The sequence below is a fragment of the Aotus nancymaae genome, unplaced genomic scaffold (genome assembly GCF_030222135.1).
Source record: "Aotus nancymaae isolate 86718 unplaced genomic scaffold, 86718_ANA_hifiasm-v0.15.2.pri h1tg000016l, whole genome shotgun sequence".
Lineage (NCBI taxonomy): Eukaryota > Metazoa > Chordata > Mammalia > Primates > Aotidae > Aotus > Aotus nancymaae.
In genome coordinates this window covers 49,632,436-49,657,709 of record NW_026988428.1, presented here as the reverse complement: position 1 = coordinate 49,657,709, position 25,274 = coordinate 49,632,436, and the positions used below count along the sequence as shown (strand labels likewise).

At 39.5% G+C, this 25,274-nt stretch overlaps 1 protein-coding gene across 3 annotated transcripts in view; it reads left to right on the top strand.

The window, feature by feature from the left end:
- Positions 1-8,445: 8,445 nt before the first annotated feature.
- The window catches only part of TMBIM4 (transmembrane BAX inhibitor motif containing 4), a 31,933-nt gene continuing 15,104 nt past the window's right edge, over positions 8,446-25,274 (top strand). Inside the window, exons 1-4 of one of the 3 annotated variants that reach the window (XM_012444935.3) lie at positions 8,910-9,533; positions 20,634-20,712; positions 23,878-23,986; positions 24,947-25,052. In XM_012444935.3, coding sequence (XP_012300358.2) covers positions 20,688-20,712; positions 23,878-23,986; positions 24,947-25,052 — 240 coding nt within the window. In that variant the 5' untranslated portion in view covers positions 8,910-9,533; positions 20,634-20,687. Of the gene's footprint in view, positions 8,623-8,909; positions 9,534-19,808; positions 20,713-23,877; positions 23,987-24,946; positions 25,053-25,274 lie in introns of those variants that run through there. The other 2 variants (XM_012444933.2, XM_012444934.3) reach the window with 2 other exon arrangements.

The window sequence follows — 25,274 nt, the reverse complement described above, 5'->3', positions numbered from 1 at the left end:
TGATTATCTCAATAGATGCAGAGAAGGCCTTTGATAAAATTCAACATCCCTTTATGTTAAAAACTCCCCATAAACTAGGTATCAATGGAAGTTATCTCAAAGTAATAAAAGCTATTTATGACAAACCCACAGCTAATATCATACTGAATGGGCAAAAACTGAAAGCATTCCCTTTGAAATCTGGCACTAGAAAAGGATGCCTTCTTTCACCACTCCTATTCAATATAGTATTGGAAGTTCTAGCCAGAGCAATCAGGCCAGATAAAGAAATAAAGGGTATTCAATTAGGAAAGGAGGAAGTGAAATTGTCTCTACTTGTAGACAGCATGATTGTATATTTAGAAGACCCCATCATCTCAGCCCAAAATCTCCTGAAACTTATAAGCAACTTCAGCAAAGTCTCAGGATACAAAATCAATGTGCAGAAATCACAAGCATTCCTATACACCAATAACAGACTTAAAGAGAGCCAAATCGAGAACGAACTGCCATTCATAATTGCTACAAAGAGAATCAAATACCTAGGAATACAACTAATAAAGGATATAAAGGATCTCTTTAAGGAGAACTACAAACCATTGCTCAAGGAAATAAGAGGACACAAACAGATGGAAAAGCATTCCATGCTTATGGTTAGGAAGAATCAACATTGTGAAAATGGCCATACTGTCCAAAGTAATTTATAGATTCAATGCTATCCCCATCAAGCTACCTATGACCCTCTTCACAGAACTGGAAAAAAAACACCTTAAACTTCATATGGAACCAAAAGAGAGCCCTCATAGCCGAGACAATCCTAAGCAAAAAGAACAAAGCTGGAGGCATCATGCTATGTGACTTCAAACTATACTACAAGACTACAGTAATCAAAACAGCATGGTACTGGTGCCAAAACAGAGATATAGACCAATGGAACAGAACAGAGGCCTCGGAGGCAACATCACACATCTACAACCATCCGATCTTTGACAAACCTGACAAAAACAAGCAATGGGGAAGGGATTCCCTGTTTAATAAATGGTGTTGGGAAAACTGGCTAGCCATGTGCAGAAAGCAGAAACTGGACCCCTTCCTGACACCTTACACTAAAATTAACTCCAGATGGATTAAAGATTTAAACATCAGACCTAACACCATAAAAACCCTAGAAGAAAACCTAGGCAAAACCATTCAGGACATGGGCATAGGCAAGGACTTCATGACTAAAACACCAAAAGCATTGGCAACAAAAGCCAAAATAGACAAATGGGATCTAATTAAACTCCAGAGCTTCTGTGCAACAAAAGAAACAATCATTAGAGTGAACCTGCAGCCAACAGAATGGGAAAAATTTTTGCAATCTACCCATCTGACGTAGGGCTAATATCCAGAATCTACAAAGAACTAAAACAGATTTACAAGAAAAAAACAAACCCCTTCAAAAGCAGGCAAAGGACATGAACAAACACTTTTCCAAAGAAGACATAATGAGGCCAATAAACATGAAAAAATGCTCATCATCACTGGTCATTAGAGAAATGCAATCCAAATCACATTGAGATACCATCTCATGCCAGTTGGAATGGCAATCATTAAAAAATCTGGCGAAAACAGATGCTGGAGAGGATGTGGAGAAATAGGAACACTTTTACACTGTAGGTGGGAGTGTAAATTAGTTCAAACATTGTGGAAGACAATGTGCCAATTCCTCACGGACCTAGAAATAGAAATTCCATTTGACCCAGCAATCTCATTACTGGGTATACACCCAAAGGATTATAAATTGTTCTGTTATAAAGACACATGCACACGTATATTCATTGTGGCACTGTTTACAATAGCAAAGACCTGGAACCAACCCAAATGCCCATCGATGATAGACTGGACAAGGAAAATGTGGTACATATACACCATGGAATACTATGCAGCCATAAAACACGATGAGTTCATGTCCTTTGTAGGGACATGGATGAATCTGGAAATCATCATTCTCAGCAAACTGACACAAGAACAGAAAATCAAACACTGCATGTACTCACTCATAGGCAGGTGTTGAGCAGTGAGAACAAATGGACACAGGGACGGAGCATCACACTGGGGTCTGTTGGGGGGAAACAGGGGAGGGACAGCTGGGAGTAGGGAGGTTGGGGAGGGATAACATGGGGAGAAATGCCAAATATAGGTGACAGGAGGATGGAGGCAGCAAACCACATTGCCATGTAGGTACCTATGCAACAATCCTGCAGGTTCTGCACATGTACCCCAGAACCTAAAGTGCAATAAAATATATATATATATTTTAAAAAAGAAGAAGAACTGTAGAGTCATCCTTGACTCCTCTACTGGTTCGCAGCTACCAGTGTGACCCCATGTTCAATCTACCAGCAAATCCTGTCAAGGCTATTCCAAATGTATCTAGAATCTAATCACTTTTCCCTACCCCCACTGCTGCCATTCTGGTTTGAGCCACCATCAAACATTGTCTGGATTGTTATAGTAGCCTCTGAACTAGTGGTGGCTTCCAACACTGCAGTTGGATTGACTCTTTTAAATCCTATCGGATTGTGTCTTTCCTTTGTTCACAAGCCAGCAATGGCTCCTAATTTCAGTCAATAAAAGTCAAACTCTTTATATAACCTGCATTCTTTCTCCCCTTCCCACTCTGCTGCTTTGCCCTCTGATCTTGTTTCCTGTTCATTCTGTTAAAGCCACAGTATCTCCTTGCTGGTCCTTGAACACACAAGGGAGAGCCCCACATTGGAGCTGTTGCACTTGACACTCCCTTGCCTGGTTTGCCCTTCCCACATGACTAAGGTCTACTCAGATCTCCATAATTAAAATTGCCATGATCCATGCACTCAGATTGGGGCTGAGATATGACTGAAATTGGTCCAATAATTTATGAGTTGGGGAATCGTATTTCCTTCAGATATCTCTCTTCTGGATATGGTATGTGGTAGCTCTGGCCATGGCCGGGAACCATTTTGCAACTACATGGACATCAATATTAGAATGAAACAAGTCCTGGGAATAATGAGAGGAAAAACCTACGGAGAGGAAAAACCAAGTCCTTGCTAATGTCATTGAGCAGTTCATTTATTCTATTCCTGGAGCCTGTCCTGCTTGTGGTCTTATAATTATATGAGATAAGTTTCCTTTTTAAGCCAGGAATCTTGTTATTTGATGCCAAACACATCCTAGCTGACACACTAAGCAGGCATTTGGTAATACTCTCTGATTTGTTGAGCGCCTATAAAACCTATGGGAAGGAAACTAAACCCTGTCTAAACCTCGAGTTCAAATGTATACACTATATCTGGTGGGATGTGAGACGTATATGAAAACCAGATTGCAGAGAGAGGCAGCTGAGCTTCTGAGAGAAAATAAACGTTGGTAGAGAAAGATTCTGAAAGCAAGGGCAGAAGCATCAGCAGAAGCAGTCTGAAGTCCTAAATGTGCAAGAAACTGGACTAGAACCCATGTAGACCCAGATACTTCAACCCCATCCTACCCACCCACTCCCAGCATACATATTTTCTGGAAAAGAGAGGGCTATGGTTAAGTCACAAAACTGTTCCACTATGCGACATAGTCCTTTGCTGTGGGATCCTCTCCAACATCCCCCTGCCACCAAGTTTTGGATACCAGAAGAAACCATCATTCTGGTTTTCATCCCAGCTGGAAAGAAGAGAGCAGTGAACTGCAAAGATTAACAAATGGAGATGCCAAGGAAATGCTGAAGGCCATGGTTACAATGTCACAGATACACAATAATATCAGTGGCCAAGTTCCAGCTAAGCACAGGCATAAATCTTTAGACATCTAGAAATGGATGAGGGAGAAAACAGATGAGGCAGACAACAGCTCTTAATATATATTAGACAAGTATCTTGGTAGTAGCTATTTATACAGCATCCCTAGGGATGGATGTTCAAAGAACACTCAAGCTTGTGGGATCAAGGATATTTTCTGGTTTGGGAAGTAATTTCAAACAAAGATCAAGAACCTATCTCATATTTGAGCTTCATCTCTTACCTTAATTATAACCTATAACCTTACCCTAGAGTAAAGATCGGTAATGGGGTGAAGACATTTGTAGTACACATTACTTGGTTATTTTATTTTATTAAAACAATTTTTTTGTTAGAGATGGGGTCCTGCTATGTTGCTTAAGCTGGTCTCAAACTCCTGGGCTCAAGCGATCCTCCCACCTTAGTCTCACAAAATGCTGAGATTACAGGTATAAACTACCACACCCGTCTACTTGTCTACTTAGTAATTTTAAAAAGTGAAGATTGAATGTGTCTTAGGCTTTCATCAAAGTGACCTAATGAAAATAACATGTAACCAGGCACTATGGCTTACATCTGTAATCTCAGCAATTTGGGAGGCTGAGGCCTCTGTTCTGTTCTATTGGTCTATATCTCTGTTTTGGTACCAGTACTGTAAGGGTCCTTGGGTTCTTGCCCAGTTTAAAATGAAGAAACTGAGGCCAGCACAAGAAGATCCAATGCGAATTTATTCAGCTCCCAGGCGAGGTTCTGCGGTCTGACAGGAGGGGCTGGAGAATTCTCATGGACTCCTCTCAGACGTGGGGTTTTATAGGGAGCAGGCAAGCTTGCTATTGGCAGGTAGGCAGGGTTTGAATGCTATTGGGTAGATTTACAAGACTCAACTGCTATTGGGTAGCTTAAGACTCAAATGCTATTGGGTAGATTTACAAGACTTTTTTTGCATTTTGGCAGGGTTCTTTAAGGGAGGGCTAGGCTGTGTGAGTGTGAGGGGGGTGGGTGTGTCCGAGCTCCCAGAGAGGGAAGGGGGTGTGTCCGAGCTCCCAGCAAGATGACTGGCCTTACAAGTACCATGCTGTTTTGATTACTGTAGTCTTGCAGTATAGTTTGAAGTCACACAGCATGATGCCTCCAGCTTTGTTCTTTTTGCTTAGGATATGTCTTTTGTAAACATGTGCATGCATTTCTGTTGGACATATACTCTACCTAGGGGTAGAATTGCTGAGTCATAGAACTTGCAGTGTATCTTCAACTTTGGTACATACTGCCAATTTTCCAAAGGTATTGTTTCATCTACATAATTTGTGGGGCCCAGCAAGAAGTAAAAATGTAGGCCCTCTTGTTCAAAAAGCAGGAAAAAGCCCTATTAAAGATACTTAAATATAAAGATTTTTCATTTCTTTTGCAATCTCTTGACTTGCCATGATTTTTTTTACTTGCTATTTAGTGTAGTAAAAAAAGAAATCATTAAAAATTATTAGCACAAATTTTGCCATTGATCTTTATATTTTGCAATGCTAGTTTTAAATACAAATTTAGAAGGGCATTTAATGCGTATGTGGAATCACCAAAATAACACAATTTGTATTTCATAGCTTGTACATATTTATTTTATTCTTACAATAACTACGGAAAAATCACTCAAAACTAAATCAATTATTTTTATTTCACCTCTTGATACATGCAAACTATACCAACACTCTTTACTTTCAGCTTATTGCAAAGGATAGCCTCAAAAAAAAGGATATATGATTGCCATATCTTTCCCTTTTTTTCTCTGTCTTCATTTTGAGTGCAAGTGGTTGACATTTACAGGGAAAGAACACAAGTAAAAAAGGATGTGACAGCTTGTAATACCAGCACTTTATGAGGCCAAGGCTGGAGGATTGCTTAAGGCCAGGAGCTCAAGACCAGCCTGGGAAACACAGCAAAACCCCATCTCAAAAAATTTAAAAAATTAGTTGGGCATGGTGGCATGCACCTGTAGTCTTAGCTACTCAGGAGGCTAAGATAGGGGGAGCCCTTGAGCCCAGGAGTTCGAGGCTGCAGTGAGACAGTGAGCTATAATTGTACCACTGCCCTCCAACCTGGGCAACAGAACAAGACCTTATCACAAACACCACCAACAACAAAGATGTGAAAAGATTCTTTGGTCATTCACATTTCTTAAAACATCATAGCCTTCTTTCTGCATTCAAAGTTCTCTTCGGTAAGGAAAGCTAGGCCTCTTGGGGCTGTCAGTGCCTTCCCTTCCCTTTACTAAGTCTCAGGTGTGACATGCTTATCTTTTACTAGCTTTGAGTCTAGCTTAACTTCCATATATTGCAGGTCCAACAGACTTCTGTGCTCATGGGGCATCCTAAATGCTTAAATGCAAATGATTGGCAGGAAACAGTGGACATCCACATTGTGCATACCTCTTCTATACATGTTCATTTTCCATTGTACTTTGAGACTTCACTTACAAAACACACATTCAAAGGCCAAATTATTAAGAATTTCAAAATGGTGACAGCTGAGCATTAAACCAAGTGAAGGTCCTTCTGACCTTTGAAGTCAGCTCTTGTTTGAGTTCTATATAATCCAGTCTTGTCAACACTTGATATTATCAGTCTCTTAATTTTAATCATTTGGTGGGTGCTTAAAGGTATCTCATTTTGGCATTTATTTACATTTCTCTGATCATCTTTTCATATGTTTATTAGCCTACTTGGCTGTGTGTGTGTGTGTGTGTGTGTGTGTGTGTGTGTGTGTGTGTGTGTTAGGTTCTTGTTCCAGTCTTTTGTCTATTCCTCTATTGACTGTCTTTTTTGGTCCAGATTTGTAACAACTGTTTTTATATTCTGAAAAGGAGCCTTATGCAGGTTACATGTATAGCAGGTATCTTCCCCTACTCTATGGCTTCCTTTTCACTCTCTTATGGTATATTTTGCTTACTAGAAATTCCTAATTTTAATGTAATTTGATTTGTCAATCTTTTGCTTTGAAGTTAAGTGCTATTTTGTATCCAGTTTTAGATATATTTGCTTTCATCCAAATCATAGTCTCCTATGTCCTTTTCTTTAAGTTTTATTGCTTTCCTTTTCACATTTAGATCCACAATCTATCTGGAATTTATTTTTTGTAACTGGTAAAAGGTAGAGGATCAAACTTTGCTGATGCTGTTTTTAGCCAATACAAAGTTGGGTTTCTAGTTCAGCTCCAGTTTGTCCTCTTAATAAATTCTATTATTATGGTGGAGCAGAGTAAGAGGGGGATGGCTTCAGGTTAGGATGGGAGAGAAAATGGATTGCATTCCCAGTGTCATCTGAAGTGAAACTTTTCTCAGATTTTTCTCAACAAGCTTTTTAATTCCTCTCACCTGGAGAGAAGCTAAAGTGATAGAGGTCATGTCCCATTCACCTATCCATTCAACAAATTAAAATGAGGGGGCAAGAACAGTGGCTCACACCTAAAATCTCAGCACTTTGGGAAGCCAAGGTGGGCATATCACTTGAGTCCAGGTTCGAGACCAGCACGGGCAACATAGAGAAATTCTGTCTCTACAAAAAATACAAAAAATTAGCTGGGCGTTGTCACCTGACCTCAGGAGGTCGAGGCTGCTGTGAGCTGAGATAGCGCCACTGCACTCCAGCCTGGGCGACAGACTGAGACTCTGTCCCAAACAAACCAACAAAAACAAATATAAATGATATGCTTGTAAAATGTTTGTAAAGTCATAAAAGATAAAGTTTTTTTTTTCTTGTCATTATGGAAGCGACGTTAGTTCTTTTGGCAAAAGCTTCTGAGAACGTCAAGTTTAAGGATTTAGTTTCAGAACAGACTGTTCCACAACTGTTCTAAATTCCACTTGCTAAGTGTTTGGGTGCTGTGGTTAAGGTCAGGACTGGGCAATGTGGGTAGATCAAAGTAAACTCATGAAAACAATTCCAAGGGACCCTAGGATGACACTACTCTGGGTATGTCTACATCTCTTTATATTGGAATGACAACAATATCATAAATATTCACTCTAATCCATTGTATTTGCTACTGTCATCTCTCTCTTAAGTACAACTTTATCCCCTTTTCTCTGCCTCTGGTCATGGCCCTCTCCAATGTATTCCACTTTTGCATAGGAATGATCTGGCCTTTATTTAGCTATCCAGCCTCATTCTTTGCCCCCTGTCCCCTATACCGGCTGAGCTCCCGCGTCCCCCCTTTTGCAGACGTTGGTCCCTTGAGAACCAGACTACATCACTACTTTCTCTGGTTGGCTCCTACTTGCCTTTCAGGATTAAATATTACTTCATTCAGAAAGCCTGGTTTATAGAAAGTGCTCAATAAATGTAAGTATTATTATTAAAAATAACAGAAGTAAAAGTGCATCCTCAGTGTGATTATTGAAAGAGTGGGTGAACGAGATGGGTATTTGTTGAGTGGATGGGTGACTGGGACACGGCTTCTATCACTTTAGCAACTCTCCCAGGTGAGAGGGCTTAAAAAGTATGTTGAGAACAATCCGAGAAAAGTTTCACTTCAGATGGCGCTGGGAACGTAAACCGTTTTCTCTTCCTTCCTAACCCGGAGCTATCCCCTCTTTTTCCTCCCAGATGGAATTTTTGAGGCGAGACAATCGATTCGCTCGGGGTTCGCCCGCCGGCGTCGCTCGGCTTGTTGGGGCTGGGCTCTTCTTCGCGGAAGTGGGTAGGAGGCGGTTGCGGTCAGTTGAGTGTCCTGGGCTCGGCCGGGGTGGGTAGGGGTGCTGTTGCCGCCATGGCCGATCCCGATCCCCGGTACCCTTGCTCCTCAATCGAGGACGACTTCAACTATGGCAGCAGCGTGGCCTCCGCCAGCGTGCACATCCGAATGGGTACGTTGTCCCCTCCCCAGTGCCTCTCAGCCGCTCGTCCGTTCTGCTCGGCCTTTAGGGGCGGATTTCCGGTTTCAGAGGGCGAGCCGCCACCTCCCAGTACTCACGGGGAGCACTCGTTGAGCACCCGGCTCTCCTTCCCCGGGGACCAGAGAACGGGCGCCCTCCTCCGGGAGTCGGGAGAGGCGCTCCCTCCCTTCCTTCCTAGGGGTTGTGGGACCGCTACAGACCCAGGAGGCCTGCGGTTCCTCCCTGTGCGCTCCGGATCCCCAGCGGGCGCCGCGGTGTAGGAAGGGGCTGACAGAAGCCGTCGCAGCCTTAATTTGGCATCTTGAAGTGAAAAGAAACGTGGTGGAACTGAGTTGATGGATCACTGTGACGTACACAGGAGTGGAATCCAAGGCCTGATGTTTTTGTTCAGTGGGGTTCGGTATTACAGGTTTATATTTACCGTCCTGTGCTGGGCTGGAAGCTCCCTGCCTGCTCTATTTCCTCTCCGCAGGGCCCAGAATGCATTGAGTGTTATTGAGCAAGTTGCTGGACACAGAAGCTTACTAAGTCAGTCAAAATGCTGTTAAAGTTATTACATAGTAGCCAGTGGGCAGAAATTTTTGAATTTAAAATGCTGAGCTTCATCTAAATGGAAGTCATCGCCTGCTCTAGTTTGGCCATTTGATCACCTAAGCAGCCCGACTTTCAGCCTGTTCCAGGCCGCTGGGACTTTTTCTGGAAAAGGAAAGATGATGTGCTAACAATTTTGGTGCCTAGAACTTGTTCTGGAAAAGGAAAGAAGAAAATAGTTCTGATGCGCCAAGAATCTTGGTGCCTAGCATTTATATTTTTGGAATTGAATTTTGAAATTATTTTGGCAAGTGAGCTCAGCTTTTTTAAAAAGTTGCGGTAAAATAGAGGTAACATAAAATTTACCATCTTAACTATTTTTAAGTGTACAGTTCAGTAGTGTAAGTACATTCACCTGGTTCTACACTGTTAAAAGAAAAAGTTTAGACACATTAAATTTAACAGAGTTTGTTTGAGCAAAGAATGATTTGGAATTGGGCAGGTCCCGGAACCAGAATAGGTTCAGAGTGACGGGGGCTGCCGCTGGTGGGAGATTATGGAGAGAAAAAGTAAAATGATGGAGAGAAAAAGTAAAATGATGTACAGAAAATAGAAGTCAGGAGGCACAGAAACAGTTGATTGTTTACAGCTTGGCTTTTGCCCTATTTGAACATGGTTTGAACACTTGGCCGTCTTTGATTGGCTGAAACTCAGTGATTGGTTCAAGCATAGATTACTTCCTATTTACATATTCAATTAGGTTATAGTTCACTGTATATGGAGAAACCCTAGGCCGAACTTAAAATAAAGGGATAGCTTTAGACTAAACTTATACAGCATCTGACATCCAGATTTTAATCTTACAAAACGGAAACTCTATACCTATTAAACGACTCCCTGTTCCTTCCTTCCCCCAGTCCCTGGAACCATCATTTCACTTTCTCTCTCTCCGAATTTGGCTACTGTATTTGTTTTTTGTGATTGGCTTATTTCAAGTAGCGTAATGTCTTCATACATCCATATTGTGGCAATGTCAGAATTTCCTTTTTTTTGAGACAGGGTCTTACTCTGTCACCCAGGGTGGAGTGCAGTGGTGAGATCACTGCTCACTGCAGCCTCTACCTTCTGGGCTCAGGTGATCCTCCCACCTCAGCCTCCCAAGTAGCTGGGACTACAAGTGCAGGTCACCATGCCTGGCTAGTTTGTATTTTTGGTAGAGACGCGTTTCACCGTGTTGCCCAGGCCAATCTTGAACTCCTGAACTCCCACCTTAGCCTCCCAAAGTACTGGGATTATAGGCATGAATTACTGCACCTGGCTGCAGAATTTCCTTTTTAAGGCAGTAATATTACTTTGTATGTATATACCAAATTTTGTTTATTCATCCATTGATGGACATTTGTGTTGCTTCTACTTCTTGACTGTTTTGAATAATGCTGTCATGAATATAGGTGTGCACATACCTCTTCAAAACCCTGCTTTAATTCTTTTGAATATATACCCAGAAGTGGAATCATTGGATTGTGTAGTAGTTCTATTTTTAATTATTTAAGGAACTGCCATCCTGTTTTTGATAGGTGTTACATCGTTTTACATTCTCAGCAACAGTGCACAAGGATTCACCTTTTTCTACATCCTTGCCAACACATTCTGTTCTTTTATTTTTTAAAATGAAAGTAGCCATCAAATGAGTGTGAGGTGATACGTCCTTTAGGTTTTGATTTGCATTTCTCTAATGATTTAATGATGTTGCACATTTTAAAAATATGCTTGTGGGGCATTTATACCTCTTCCTTGGAGAAATGTTATTCAACTCCTTTGTCCAATTGAAAAAAAAGAAAAGCCTTTATTTATTTTTTTTTTTGAGACGGAGTTTCGCTCTTGTTACCCAGGCTGGAGTGCAATGGCGCGATCTCGGCTCACTGCAACCTCCGCCTCCTGGGTTCAGGCAATTCTCCTGCCTCAGCCTCCTGAGTAGCTGGGATTACAGGCACGCGCCACCATGCCCAGCTAATTTTTTGTGTTTTTAGTAGAGATGGGGTTTCACCGTGTTGACCAGGATGGTCTCGATCTCTTGACCTCGTGATCCACCCACCTCGGCCTCCCAAAGTGCTGGGATTACAGACTTGAGCCACCGCGCCCGGCCAGCCTTTATTTTTTTTTAAAGCAATTTTAGGTTCATAGCAAAATTTAGCAGAAAGAACGGAGTTCTTATATACCCTTTCTGCTTCATCCCAAGCCTCTTGCACTAATAATGTTCTGTACCAGAATGGTATGTTTGTTAAAATCAGTGAACCCAGACTGATACCTCATTATTACTCAAAGACCATAATTTACATTAAGATTCGCTTTTAGTGTTGTACAGTCTATGAGTTTGACAAATGTTTAATGAGATGTATCCACCATTATAGTATCATACAGAATAGTCTCACTGCCTTAAAAAAAATTCCTCTGTGGTCTGCCCATTCATCCCTCCCTTCCTGCTGATCTTGTATTGTCTACATAGTTTTGTCTTTTCCTGAATACCGTATAGTTGGAATCATTATATAACCTTTCAGATTGGCCTTTTTCACTTATAATATGCATTTAAGGTTTTCTACATGTCTTTGCATGGCTTGATAGCTCATTTTTCTTTAACGCTAAATATATTCCATTGTTTGGATGTACTACAGTTTATTCCTTCACCTACTGAAGGAAATCTTGGCTGCTTCAAGTTTTGTCAATAAAGCTGTTGTGTAAATGTCCACGTGCAGGTTTTTGTGTGGACCTAAGTTTTCAACTCATTTGGGTAAATACCAAGCAGCACAATTGCTGTGTTGTATAGTAAGAGCATGTTTAGTTTCATAAGATATCACCAAACTATCTTACAAAGTGGCTGTGCTATTTTGCACTTCCACCAGCAATGAATGAGAGTTCTTGTTGGTTCCACATACTCGCCAGCATTGGATGATGTCAGTGTTTTGGATTTTGGCCATTTAACAGGTGTGTAGTGGCATCTCCTTATTGCTTTAACTGGTAATTCTCTAATGATTTATAATATTGAACATCTTTTCATATACTTATTTGCCATCTGTTGTTTTTGTTTTGTTGTTTCTTGTTCTTGTTCTTCTTATTTTTTCTTCCTTTTTCTTTTTTTTTTTTCAAGACAAAGTATCACTCTCAGACTGGAGTGCAGTGGTACAATCACGGCTCACTGCAGCCTCAATGTCCCAGGCGCAGACGATCCTCCCACCTCAGCCTCCTGAGTAGCTGGAACTACAGGCACATGCCATCATGCCTAGCTAATTTTTTGTGTGTTTTTAGAAGAGACGGGGTTTTGCCACGTTGCTCAAGCTGATCTCAAACTCCTAGGCTCAAGTGATCCAAAGTGCCAGGATTTCAGGCATAAGCCGCTGCGCCCAGCCAATCAAATGAGAAAAGGGCAGTCTGTTCAACAAATGGTGTTGGGAAAATTGAATATCTACATGCAAAAGAATGAAATTAAACAACCTTACACCATATACAAAAATTACCTCAAAAAAGATCAAAGACTTAAATGTAAGACCTAAAACTATGAAACTCTTAAAAAAAAATAGGAGGACGTTGGATTTGGTAATGGATTTCTTGGACATGACATGAAAAACAGGCAACAAAAGTAAAAATAGATAAATTGGACTACATCAAAATTTAAAACTTCTGTGTATCAAGAACACAATCAACAGCAAAAAGGCCTATAAAATGGGTGAAAATATTTGCAAATCATATATCCTGTAAGGGGCTAATATCCAGAATACGTAAAGAAATTCTGATTGGGTACAATGGCTCACACCTGTAATCCCAGCACTTTGGGAGGCTGAGGCAGGCGGATCACAAGGTCAGGAGTTCGAGACCAGCCTGACCAACATGGTAAAATCCTGTCTCTACTAAAAATACAAAAATTAGCCAGGTGTGGTGGCATGCACCTGTAATCCCAGCTATTCAGGAGGCTGAGGCAGGAGAATCGCTTGAACCTGGGAGGTAGAGGCTGCAGTGAGCCGAGATTAGGCCACTGCACTCCAGCCTGAGTGACAGAGGGAGACTTCGTCTCAAAAAAAGAAAAGAAAAAAAGAAATCCTACCATTCAATAACAAAATAAAGCCTGATTTTAAAGTGAAGAAAGTCAAGAGAATAAGACAGAATATGTACTGAGAGAAAATATTTGCAAAAGGTATACCTAATTAAGGACTGTTATCCAAAATACACGAAAACTCTTAAAACTCAACAATAAGAAGACAAATATTTATCTGCAAAAGACTTGAACAGACACCCCACTAAAGATACACAAGGTTGGGTGCAGTAGCTCACACCTACAATCCCAGCATTTTGGGAGACCAAAGTGGGAGAAGTCACCTGAGCTTGGGAAGTTGAGGCTGCAGCAACCTATGATTGTGCCACTGCACTCCAGCCTGGGCAACAGAGTGAGACTGTGTCTCAAAAAAAAAAAAAAGTATCATATATATGAGGATTTATTTATTATTGGAGCTCTGTTATATTCCATGAGATGGAATCTCCCTCTGTCCCAGGCTGGAGTGCAGTGGTGTGATCTCGGCTCACTGCAACCTTCGTGTCCTGGGTTCAAGCTATTTTTGGCCTCAGCTTCCTGAGTAGCTGGGATTACAGGTGCCAGCCACCATGCCCAGCTAATTTTTTTGTGTTTTTAGTAGAGACAAGGTTTCATCATGTTGGCCAGGATGGTCTTGATCTCCTGACCTTGTGATCCGCCCACCTCAGCCTCCCAAAGTGCTGGGATTACAGGCATGAGCCACTGCACCTGGCCTTAAATGTTTCTTTCTAAGAAAATAGATTTGCCTGCCTCTTTCTTCAGTCTCTCAGCTTTCTTGGAATTTGGGGTAGGTTTGCATAGAACTGCTACTGTGGAATAATGACTTTTATTATACTGAGGTAGTTTCTTTCAGTTTCTACTTTATTGAGTGTTTTTATCATGAAGGTTGTGGAATTTTGTCAAAAGCTTTTCTGCATCAGTTGAGATGATCATGTGTCTTTTTCCCCCAACATTCTGTATATGTGCTGATACATTGAGTAATTTTCATGTATTGAACCATCCTCACAGTCCAGGAATAAATGGTGCTTGGTGATGATCTATAATCCTTTTAATGTGCTATTGAATTCTGTTTGGTAGTATATCGTTGAGGATTTTTGCATCAGTATTCATCAGGGACATTGCCCTGTAGTTTTCTTGTAGTGTCTTTGGCTTTGGTATCAGGGTAATGCTGGCTTTGTAAAATGAGTTTGAAGGGTTCCCTTCTCTTCAGATTTTTGGAAGAGTTTGAGAATTTGTGTTGAAGCTCAGCTTTCTAAAGGATACGTCTCTTAAACCAATAAGGTATTCTCAGATTCTATCTGATAGGATTTGGTTCTGTGTCCCCACCCAAATCACACCTTGAATTGTAGTTCCCATCATCCTCATATGTTGTGAGAGGGACCAAGTGGGAGGTAATTTAATCACAGGGGTGGTTACACTCATGCTGTTCTTGTGATAGTGAGTGAGTTCTCACTAGATCTGATGGTTTTATAAGGAGCTTTTCCCCTTTTTGCTTGACACTTCCCCTTTCTGCTGCCATGAAAAGAAGGACATGCTTGCTTCCCCTTCTGCTGTGATTGTAACTTTACTGAGGGCCCCCACCCCCGCTGCTGTAGAAATGGGAGTCAATTAAACATCTTTCCTTTATAAATTACCCAGTCTGGGGCAGTTCTTTATAGCAGCATGAGAACAGACTAATACACCATCCAACTGTAAAATGAACAGTGACAATGTGATTGATACATTAGAGTAATTAACAACTAGGACTGCAAGTACTAAGGAGTACATGAGAACTATCTAACTCATAGATACCCCAAGGAGAAAGATAGTCCCTGCTAGTCCCAGAAATGAGGAAGAGAGAGAATAGGTCACTTTAGGGAAGGACAGAGATAGAAAATGGCAGCCATTGCAGGAAAGTAAATGACTGTAGAGGTGGTATCTGGTGTATGAATAGAAGGCACTCATTAGAGGCCTTGGTGACTCAAGGCATTGCCATTAAGGAAACGTTTGAATCATTAACATACATTTAATAAATATATTTTTTGGACAACCCCTTTCTAGATGCTACTAATGAAGCATCTACTGTAAAGACAGTGAGGTAAATAAAAATTTTGGAAGTCACGGTCACTGTTCTTAAGGCATTAGTTAAATTGGCCACTAGCCAAACTATGATAGCAGCTTAATTAAATTCTAAAGTGCCAAGTTTGGAGGGAGTTTTGGGAAGGAATCAAGAGTGTGTTGCTGAAGACAAAATAAAACAGAGACAAAGCTGTAAATTAAACATTTTGTTTGGGAATAAAAAAAATTGCAACTTGGGGTATACATGCAGTTCGGGGTGGTTTGCAGTACGTCTGAGGAACAAAGAAAAAGTTGCGGATTTTATTAGAAAGAACAATGTTACATATTGCTTTGCAAGAACCTTCACTGGCACTAGAGAAGCCTCTGGGAACTGGCAAGCAACTACTCTGATAGTCACAGCAGGTTGTTTCAGCAGCTGCTAGGTAAAACCAGGCTATTCACCCCAAATGAGTTTTCTCCCTGGCCCCTCAACTCTTATTTAGTTGAGTATGACAGGAATGACCCAGTTCATATAATCACTTCACAATGTGAACTGATTGGATGGAATAATCTACGAGAGCTGTAAGAGGAAGTAAAATCCCAGTGGAGGGCTGGGTTTGCATACAGTTGTCTCTCTTTTTCTGTGGCAGGTACGTTCCATATTGTGTTAATACAATAACTATTAATAAGATAGAACAAATATAACAATATGCTATAATAATAGTTATATGAATTAGTTTCTCTTTCTCTCTCAAAATATCTTATTGTAGGTGGTATTTCCAGACTGTAGTTGACTGTGGGTAACTGAAACCTTGAAAAGGCAGACAAGAGAGAACTATTGTTTGTGAAGGGAATTCATGTGGTGGAGTTGGGGGAGACAGAATTTGTGATGAGGCATGGAAAGGTGAGAATGACATTATACATACATTATAGTGAGAAGAATGGCCATTTTCTTAGTGATGTTGGGGAATAGCACAGTGCAGTAGAAAGAGCTCTGGATTTAAGGGTCTGAAAGTTAAACACAGTCCTGGTTGATAGCAATGTAGAGAGGCAGGGTACTTTGCCTTTCTGATTCTTAGATTCCTTATCTGTAAACGAGGCATAATTGCTGTCCTTCCGATTATACCAGGTTGTTTTAAGGGTTAGGCAGTTATTTTATTTTGAATACTCCTCCAACGTTGGCCTCCCAAAGCACTGGGATTACAGGCATGAGCTAATGCACCTGGCCTATAGACTGTTTTAAGGAAAGCATTAATTTTATTCTTGATGTGCTTCTGTGTACCTCACATCACTATAACAGTGCTGATTGCAATGCCAGATACTCAGCGTCTGTTCACTCACAAATATTTAAATTAGGTAGGAGCATTTTATGTAGGAGTCCTTATCACTAGGTTGGTAACTTAAGCTGACTACACTGGTAGTAAATAAGTGATTCTCTTTTGTCGTTGGTGCGTTACCACTTAAAAGGTTAAAAATGCTCTACTCAAAAAAAAAAAAAAGCAAATTAGCTGCTTGTAATGTATACTTTTTATGAAAGATACATTTTGAATACTGTACATCTAAAATGTCAAGGTCCATTGGTGGAAAACAACAAATCGTGAAGCTACAAAAAATTATGTGAGAATGAATTTCTGAGTGTTGTAGTCTCTAACTTAAGCACACTTTTATAGTGCTGATTAAACTAGTATATATAACTAGTCTATTGTAATATATGTGCCATATATAATAGTCTGCTAAGCTAGTTTATTCTGCAGTAGTCTTTCATGGTATGTCTATACCATAATTTATTTAACCATCCCCACTTGATGGTTGTTACCTTTTTTTTTTTTATTCCTTCAAATAGTGCTTCAGGGAACATCCTTCTGTATCTGTAAATTTCTACATTATGACTTTACTGTAAATTTTTGGAAGTGAAATTATAGAGTCAGAAGAGCATGTGCATTTTAAATTTGATTGATTCAATCAGTTCTCCGGAGAGATTGTACCTTCAGCAAATAATATATGAGGATACCTTCTGCACCCTCACCAACACTGAATATCATCAGACTTTTTCATCTTTGACAATCTGGTAGATTAGGGGTGATGAACATTTTCTACAAAAGGCCAGATAGGAAATATGTTCAGCTTTCTGGGCCATAAGATCTCTGTTCCAGCTCCTCAACTCTGCTATTGTGCAAAAGCAGTTGTAGAGGATACATAAGTAAGTGAGGGTGATTGTGTCCCAATAAAATTTCAGTTACAAAACCAGGTAATGGGCTGGCTTTGGCCCATGGGCCATACTTTGCTGACTCTTTTGGTAGGTGAAAAATATATTCATGTTTTAATTTGTGTTTCTTTTAACTATATTAGTGAAGGTGAGCATTTTCCTTTGTTTACAAAACTTGATTCAGCACTGTCTTAAATGTTAGGGATATAGTGGTGACCAGACAGTGTCTCAGTCCTCCAGAGTTGTCATTTGGGTAGGGCAGTAGGAAAGACAGACCCTAAAGAGGTAAGCAAATAAATAACCCTCTAGCTATAATAAGTTCTCTGAAGAAAAGAAACAGAGGTGAGAGTAGAAACTAGAGTTTAGGGTGGCAGCTATTTTAGTTAAGAAATGGCCAGAGGAAGAACTCTTAAGGGAGATGGCAGGTGGATTGTATGAGAAGGAGTTAGCCAGGCAGATTAGCTATCTATTGCTTTGTAACAAATTATCCCCAAATTTAGTGGCTTAACACAGCAAGTATTTATTACACACAGTTTCTGAGTGTCAGGAATTTGGGAGGGTCTTACCTAGGTGGTTCTGATTTGGGGTCTTTCATGAGGCTCAAGTCAGGATGCTGGCCAGGACTGCAGTCACCTGAAGGCTTGACTAGGCTGGAGGATCTGCTTTCGGGAAATTTTGCTCCCATGGCTATTGACTGGAGGCCTCAGTTCCTTACCATATGAACCTCTTCATAGGGCTGCTTGAGTGTCCTCATGACATGGCAGCTGACTTTTTCCAGAGCAAGCAGTCCATGGGAGAGCAAGGAAGAAGCCTCAATGCCTTTTATGACCTAGTCATGGAATCACACATATCCTTATTCTGTTCACTGGAAGCAAGTCACTAAGTCTAGTCCTTACTCAAGGGGAGGGGATTTAGGTTCCACCTTTTGAAGCTAGTGCCGAATAATCTAGCCGTATTTTAAACCACCACAGTCTTCCCCTCTGGTCACAAATTATTTATCTGTCGTCCATATGCAAATTAAGATCCTCCAAAATACCCTAGTATAGCATCATCTCAAAGTCTAGAATCTTATCATTTAAATCAACCCTAGGTGTTGATGAAACTCACTGGGTATAGTTCCTTGGGAGTAGTTCCTTAAGTACAGCTCCCCTCAAAGACTTTTAAACTAAAAAGACAAATCATCTCTACTGCCATATTCAACATCTGGTGGTGGGTAATATGAGGTGGTATTTTTGCCAATGTAATTCTTCAGAAAAGTTTGTAGGTGTCCTGTGATTCTTACCGGGTTTTATTTCATTCAGTAATAAAAGCCACACCCAAAAATGTCTTAGCATGAACTTTGGCTGAGACTGAGTGACAGCTTCCTTAAGCTTCTCAAAAGCCCTATTGTTTGGTTTTTTTTGAGGCACAATTTTGGATATTTGTGAGGTCTTAACTAAGGATTTTACAGTTATACTCTTTATGTATTTTCTTGTTGTCCCTTGAGTCAGAAGCCTTTCCTCTTTTTGTTTTAACAATTCTTCCTTTAGCTGTGTATCTCTTCTCTTACATTTTAGTATAAACAGCAAGAAGCCAGAAGATACTTTCAACACTCTGGAAATCTCCGTAGTTTGATCGCCCTCTTCATTAAGCACAATTTCTACCTTTGATGTAACCGTAGCTAACAGTGTTGCTCAACTTTTTATCAGTATATAATAAGATTTCTCTTGCCTCCAGTTTGTACAAAATTTTACCTACTTTCCTTTAAGCCCTCACCTGCAGCAGCCTCAAAGGCATTAACTTTCTATAAAACAGTTTCTTCAAGGCTCTTTTAGCCTTCACCTCACAGATCTGCCAGCTTCCATCTATTGCCTGATTCCAAAGGCTCTCTCCCATATTTTAGGTATTTGGTATGACAGCACCCCACTTCCAGGAACCAAGAGAAATATTAATTCTGTTTGTGTCACAAATACTCCGAACCTTAGTGGTTTAAATGAATACAGATTATCTCAGTTTCTGAGAGTCAAGAATCTGTGTAGTTTTAGTTCAGGGTTTGTCCTAGGTTGTGGTCCAGATATTGGCTAGTGCTGGTCATCTGGAGGCTTGACTGGAGATGAAGGGTGTGCTTCCTGACAGGTTACTCACAGGGCTATTCATAGGAGGCCTCAGTTTCTCACTGGCTGTTGGCAGGAGACCTTACTTTCCTACCACATGTGTTTTTCCATAGGGCTCCCTGAATTTCCTTACAACATAGCTGACCTTCCCTAGAGTATGCATTCTTAATGGAGTGCTATTGACCCCATTAATTGACAATTGGTTCTTTAGAGGGATCTAAAGATCTAAAAACTTAAGATTTTATAGTGACATATATCCTTCCAAAGGGTGATGGTACATAAACAGGTATATAGTATATTTGTGGCATTAAAATTTTATTGAGGGGCCTATTAGGAATAAAATATCCAAAAGGCTACTCAGGTGAGGAATAATGAAAACAAGGTTGAGAAACACTGTCCCAAAGGAAATGATCTAAGAAAGAGCAGGATTTGGAAGCCATAATACCATTTATGACTTGGTCTTAGAAGTAACACACTGCCACTTTTGCATCATTCTTTTTGTTAGGACTCACTTGAAGGGAGTATCAAAGAATTGTGACATATCTTAAACCACCACTGCATGTAAAGAAGGATAAGGGCATTCCAAGTAGAGGAAACAGCAAGTGCAAAGGCCCTGAAGCAGGAAGATAACTAATGTGGGCAAAGCATGGTGAGGGACAGTGCTGTGAGATGAGATTGGAAAGGTACTACATCATGTAGGATCTTGCAGGCCCTATGAAAGCTTTTACATTTTAAGTGAAATGATTATTTAAGTATTTAAGCAGAGTCACATGATAATGGTTTACTTTTCAAAAAGATCACTTTGACAAGTGTGTGTGGAGAAATAGGTGGGACAAGAGTGAAAGCATGGGGACCAATTAGAAGGTTCTTCCAGGGGTCCAGGTGAGAGATCAGGCACATTGACTAAAGAGGTAGCAAAGGAAACCAAAAGAGGCAGATATGTTGCACTTTCAAAAGTAGAACTACAGTAGTTGCTGACAGATTGGGAACAGGGAGGGGGTAATCAAAGATGACTTCTATGTTTGGCTTGGAGGATGTTGGTGCTGGTTTTCGATGAGAAGACTGGGAGAACAGCAAATTTGGATAAATGAAGAGCTCCGATTTTAGCCATGGTAAGTTTGAGATGTCAAATAGAAGGGGAGAAATCAGTATTCAACAAAAATTGGAAAATCTTGCTGTGTGACTAGTTTTCTTTTCATATTGAATCTTTTTAAAATTTTCCTGAGAGCTGTATATGCATGTCCTTTGCTACTTTTTATATTATTCACAATGGGTGTCAGTACTGCTTTTGCCTGGGATTTGGCTTATGATACCAGAATATAGAAAAAGTTGTGGTCTGGAATATATGCATAAGGATAATTTTTTTAGTATGAATTTAAAGGCTTAGCACAAGTTTCTTTAAAATGTTTTTAATTGCAATAGTAATACATATTGCTGGTATCTAAAAAACACAGATTGGCAAATAACTGAACATGAAAATTATCTTTAGTATTACTGCTCGGAGAATACAAACACCTAGATATATATTGTTCTAGTCTTTTATTTCATATGTACTTGTGTACATATACACATATGCAAATAAACATTAGATCTTAATGTGCACACTGTTTTGAGCTGTATACAGTTTTACAAAATGATAAGAAATAACATTAATTTTCACTGCTTAATTGAGAATATGTATCATATGGGTTGGCTTTGAGTTACATGAAGTACATAATAGGGTATCAAAAGTAAAGAATACATTCCAGGGCCAGTCACAGTGGCTGATGCCTGTAATCCCAACACTTTGGGAGGCCAAGGTGGGTGGATCACTTGAGCCCAGGAGTTCAAGACCAGCCTGGCAACGTGGTGAAACCCCATTTCTACAAAATATAGAAAAAAATTAGCTGGGTGTAGTGGCAGGTGCCTGTAGTCCTAGCTACTGGGGAGGCTGGTAGGAGAATTGCATGAGCCCTGGAAGTTGGGGCTGCCATGAACTGTGATCATGCCACTGCACTTAAGCCTGGGACAAAGTGAGACCCTGTCTCTTTCTCTCTCTCTTTTACACACACACACACACACACACACACACATCTTGGTGTGGTGTTGTGGGCCTGTATTCCCAGCTACTTGGGAGGCTGAGGCTGGAGGATGACTTGAGTACAGGACATGGAGGCTGTAGTGTAAAGAATATGATTTTTTTTTCTCATAGTCCAGAAAATCCCTTGCAGGTGTAATGGCTTGACCTTTGGTTCAACAATTAAATTTGTAGAAAGATAGCCCAGATAACATTGTCCATGCCAGTAGTATATTCTTTACTCTGCTTTTATGAAAAAGATAGAAATGACCTCCCAGAGCATGCAGATATCAGGGCCTGTTTAAGAAAGTAAGTCATAGATCTGCTGTGGAGTTGAGCACTATTTATCTCTAGGCCAAAATACAATGCACACTCAGGGTTCTTGTGAGTCATTGGTTAAATTATGTGTCTAATAAAATCTGTTTAAGACATTAGGAAAAACTCACTCTAGATTTTGGAAAGAGTGCCAGAGGGAAAAATTAATTAAGATTTAATATTTGGGCATTTTGATGATTAAATCCTTAGTATTCACGGAAATTCCCTTATTCTTGTGAAAGATTTATTTTATTTTTATTAACTTGATAATTGGCTGACATGCGATCAAAGCACTTCACCCTTCTTTGGGAAACCAGGTCTTTAGTAGGAATATTTTTCAAAAGGAACATCCACCATCTAATGCTCATTTACCATGAGCATTGCCATGATAGGCAAGAGACAACATCACATTTTCTTTTGTTGGGTAAGAGTCATTCAACGTGGTTTTTTTTTTTTTTTTTTTTTTTTTTTGAGACAGAGTTTCGCTCTCCTTACCCAGGCTGGAGTGCAATGGCGCGATCTCGGCTCACTGCAACCTCCGCCTCCTGGGTTCAGGCAATTCTCCTGCCTCAGCCTCCTGTGTAGCTGGGATTACAGGCACGTGCCACCATGCCCAGCTAATTTTTTGTATCTTTAGTAGAGACGGGGTTTCACCATGTTGACCAGGATGGTCTCGATCTCTTAACCTCGTGATCCACCTGCCTCGGCCTCCCAAAGTGCTGTGATTACACGCGTGAGCCACTGCACCCGGCCCTCAGCGTGATTTTTATTGCCTGCCTAAGGACAGCACTCGAAGTAGTGGCTCCATTATTCTGTTTCATTTCAGAATGTTACTTTTTCTTTTCCCTGACTAGTAAAATTCACCCTTCATTAATTCAATGAAAATTTATCTAAAAGCAAATAAAATTTAACCACTGTTTATTCAGTGCTATTCACTAGGCTGAGTGGTAGGAGTATGGAAATGAATTAGGCTTGTTCCCGATTATTAGGGAGTTTTCGGTCTTTACACTTTAATGGGGGTGAATGACAAGTAGATTTATCAATCATAAAGTGATTGGGGTATGTTTAGGGTTCCTCAGGAGCATGAAGGAGAAACATCCAATTCGGAATGGGGGACTGAAGAAGGCTGAACCTTGAAAGATGATTTGTAGTTAGCCAGAAGTATGAGGGGAGAGGGATGTCAGAGAGAGAAGGTGGGAAGTGTTACTAATGTTTCATTTCTGAAGGTGAGTTCTTGGAAGTTCATTGTATTATTTGCATCACTGTATATCAGAAGACTTTAATAATAAGCATTTAACCATTAATTCTTAGAGGTGATTTCTGGGTATTGATAACAAAATATGAAAGTAAGAATTTTCTATTGTATAGAAACTGGAGGCAGGAGTACTATAAATGAGAAATTATAGTAGATGAGTGAAAGTAAGTTTATATGTTATTTGCCTTTTAAGGATAAGTTTCAGTTGGGGGAAACATTTTTACTGTTTTGGAAATGAAGATTTTAAAAAATTTATGTTTATATGCTTTCTATTTTTCCTTTTCAGATTCAAGATATAATCATTCTTTTAAAATGTTCTGCTTTTAGACTTCTGCTATGTTATATGCTGTTGTGTACAGTTAGGCATTTAATACATTTTCCATTTTGATGAAAACATTTACATTCTGACCCACTAATTTTTTTAGGCTCATCCTTTTTGGAGGGAAGGTTAGCTATCTCTTACAATTTTTAAATTATTTTGGAAGCTTTCTAGTCTTGCCTAGTTTTAGTTGCAGATTACATTATGAGGATGAAAATTAGGAAAGAATACATGTAAAAAACTTAATTTTTTAAAAAGAGGAAATTTGATTTTACTGTTCTACGATAAATGCTTAAGAAAATAATCATATATATCTTTTTTTCCTCTTTTAGCCTTTCTAAGAAAAGTCTACAGCATCCTTTCTCTGCAAGTTCTCTTAACTACAATGGCTTCAACAGTTTTTTTATACTTTGAGTCTATACGGACATTTGTACATGACAGGTAAGGTAATGAGATGATAATGAATCATTTTCAGACATTGTATATGATCAAAAAGGCATATTATAAACAAAATCCACTTTTTTCTATTAACTTTTGAGGTTAAAATATAAAAAAGTTCATTAACTAACTCTTACAAGCCTGATTAGTTTTGTTTTTGATAAAGAAAAATATTCCACAACATGGTATTTACCTCTGAACTTTTTAGCTTCAGTAAACTCTCATCTCCTGGAATAGTATTAAGAATTTTTACTGCACACCATTTTTAAACATCTTAATTTTTAAAAACTTTATTAGACTATAGTCCCTGTGCTCAAAGCCTAAGACAGTGCTTGAATAATAAATGTGCGTTCATTTTAGTTTTCGCTCATGACTAGGATAATTTCACCAAGAAGTTTTCAAAAGACCGCCACGTGATTCATTCCTGATTAAAGTCTGACCTCCAACATAATTATTTCCATTGCTAAAAATAATACAGTTTTGCTACATTAAAGGAAAGGAGAACTAACGAATATTTTCATAGAAGTAGAGAATTTCTCTTCCCTTCCCCTCCACCAAAGTGGAGTCTCGAACTATTAGTTTGCTGTTTGAGGTATAATTCTTTAATTTAAATTACAGCCATATGGCAAATACCCTAAAAAAGTAGTTGTTATTATTTAATTTCTTTATTGTCTCTTATTAGTATACTAATTGCAAACATTATTCAAATATGATAGAAGTTTATACAGTAAAAAGTAAAAGTCTCCCCCATTCATTTTGGACTCTTTTCTTTGTCCTGAGGCTCCTTTCTACCTTGTACCCCTCAAATTTTCCAGATGTAAAATAATTTGATAGTGTGGTGTGGCTCATTCCAGAGTTTTTCTCCTGTACTTTCATAAACATATAAATTAGATAAATGTTATTAAATTGGATAATACTGCTCATGCTATTTTTTTTAACTTGAAACAATATTATGTCTTTCAGTCCTGCCTTAATTTTGCTGTTTGCCCTCGGATCTCTGGGTTTGATTTTTGCATTGAATTTAAACAGACATAAGTATCCCCTTAACCTGTACCTGCTTTTTGGATTTGTGAGTACTTTGACTTTCTCTATTCCTTTAACAATTATTCCTGAGTTTTGAATATTCTTATTTAATTAAATGCATATATAATACATATATAACAATGGCAGAAAAATATTAATGAGTTTTTTTTTAGAGTACTTTAGGAAATTACTTGTAATTTGATAGTCTTTTAAAACTTTTAACAGTTTATTAGTTTCAAAGGTTATTCTATTAATATTAGCATGTAGT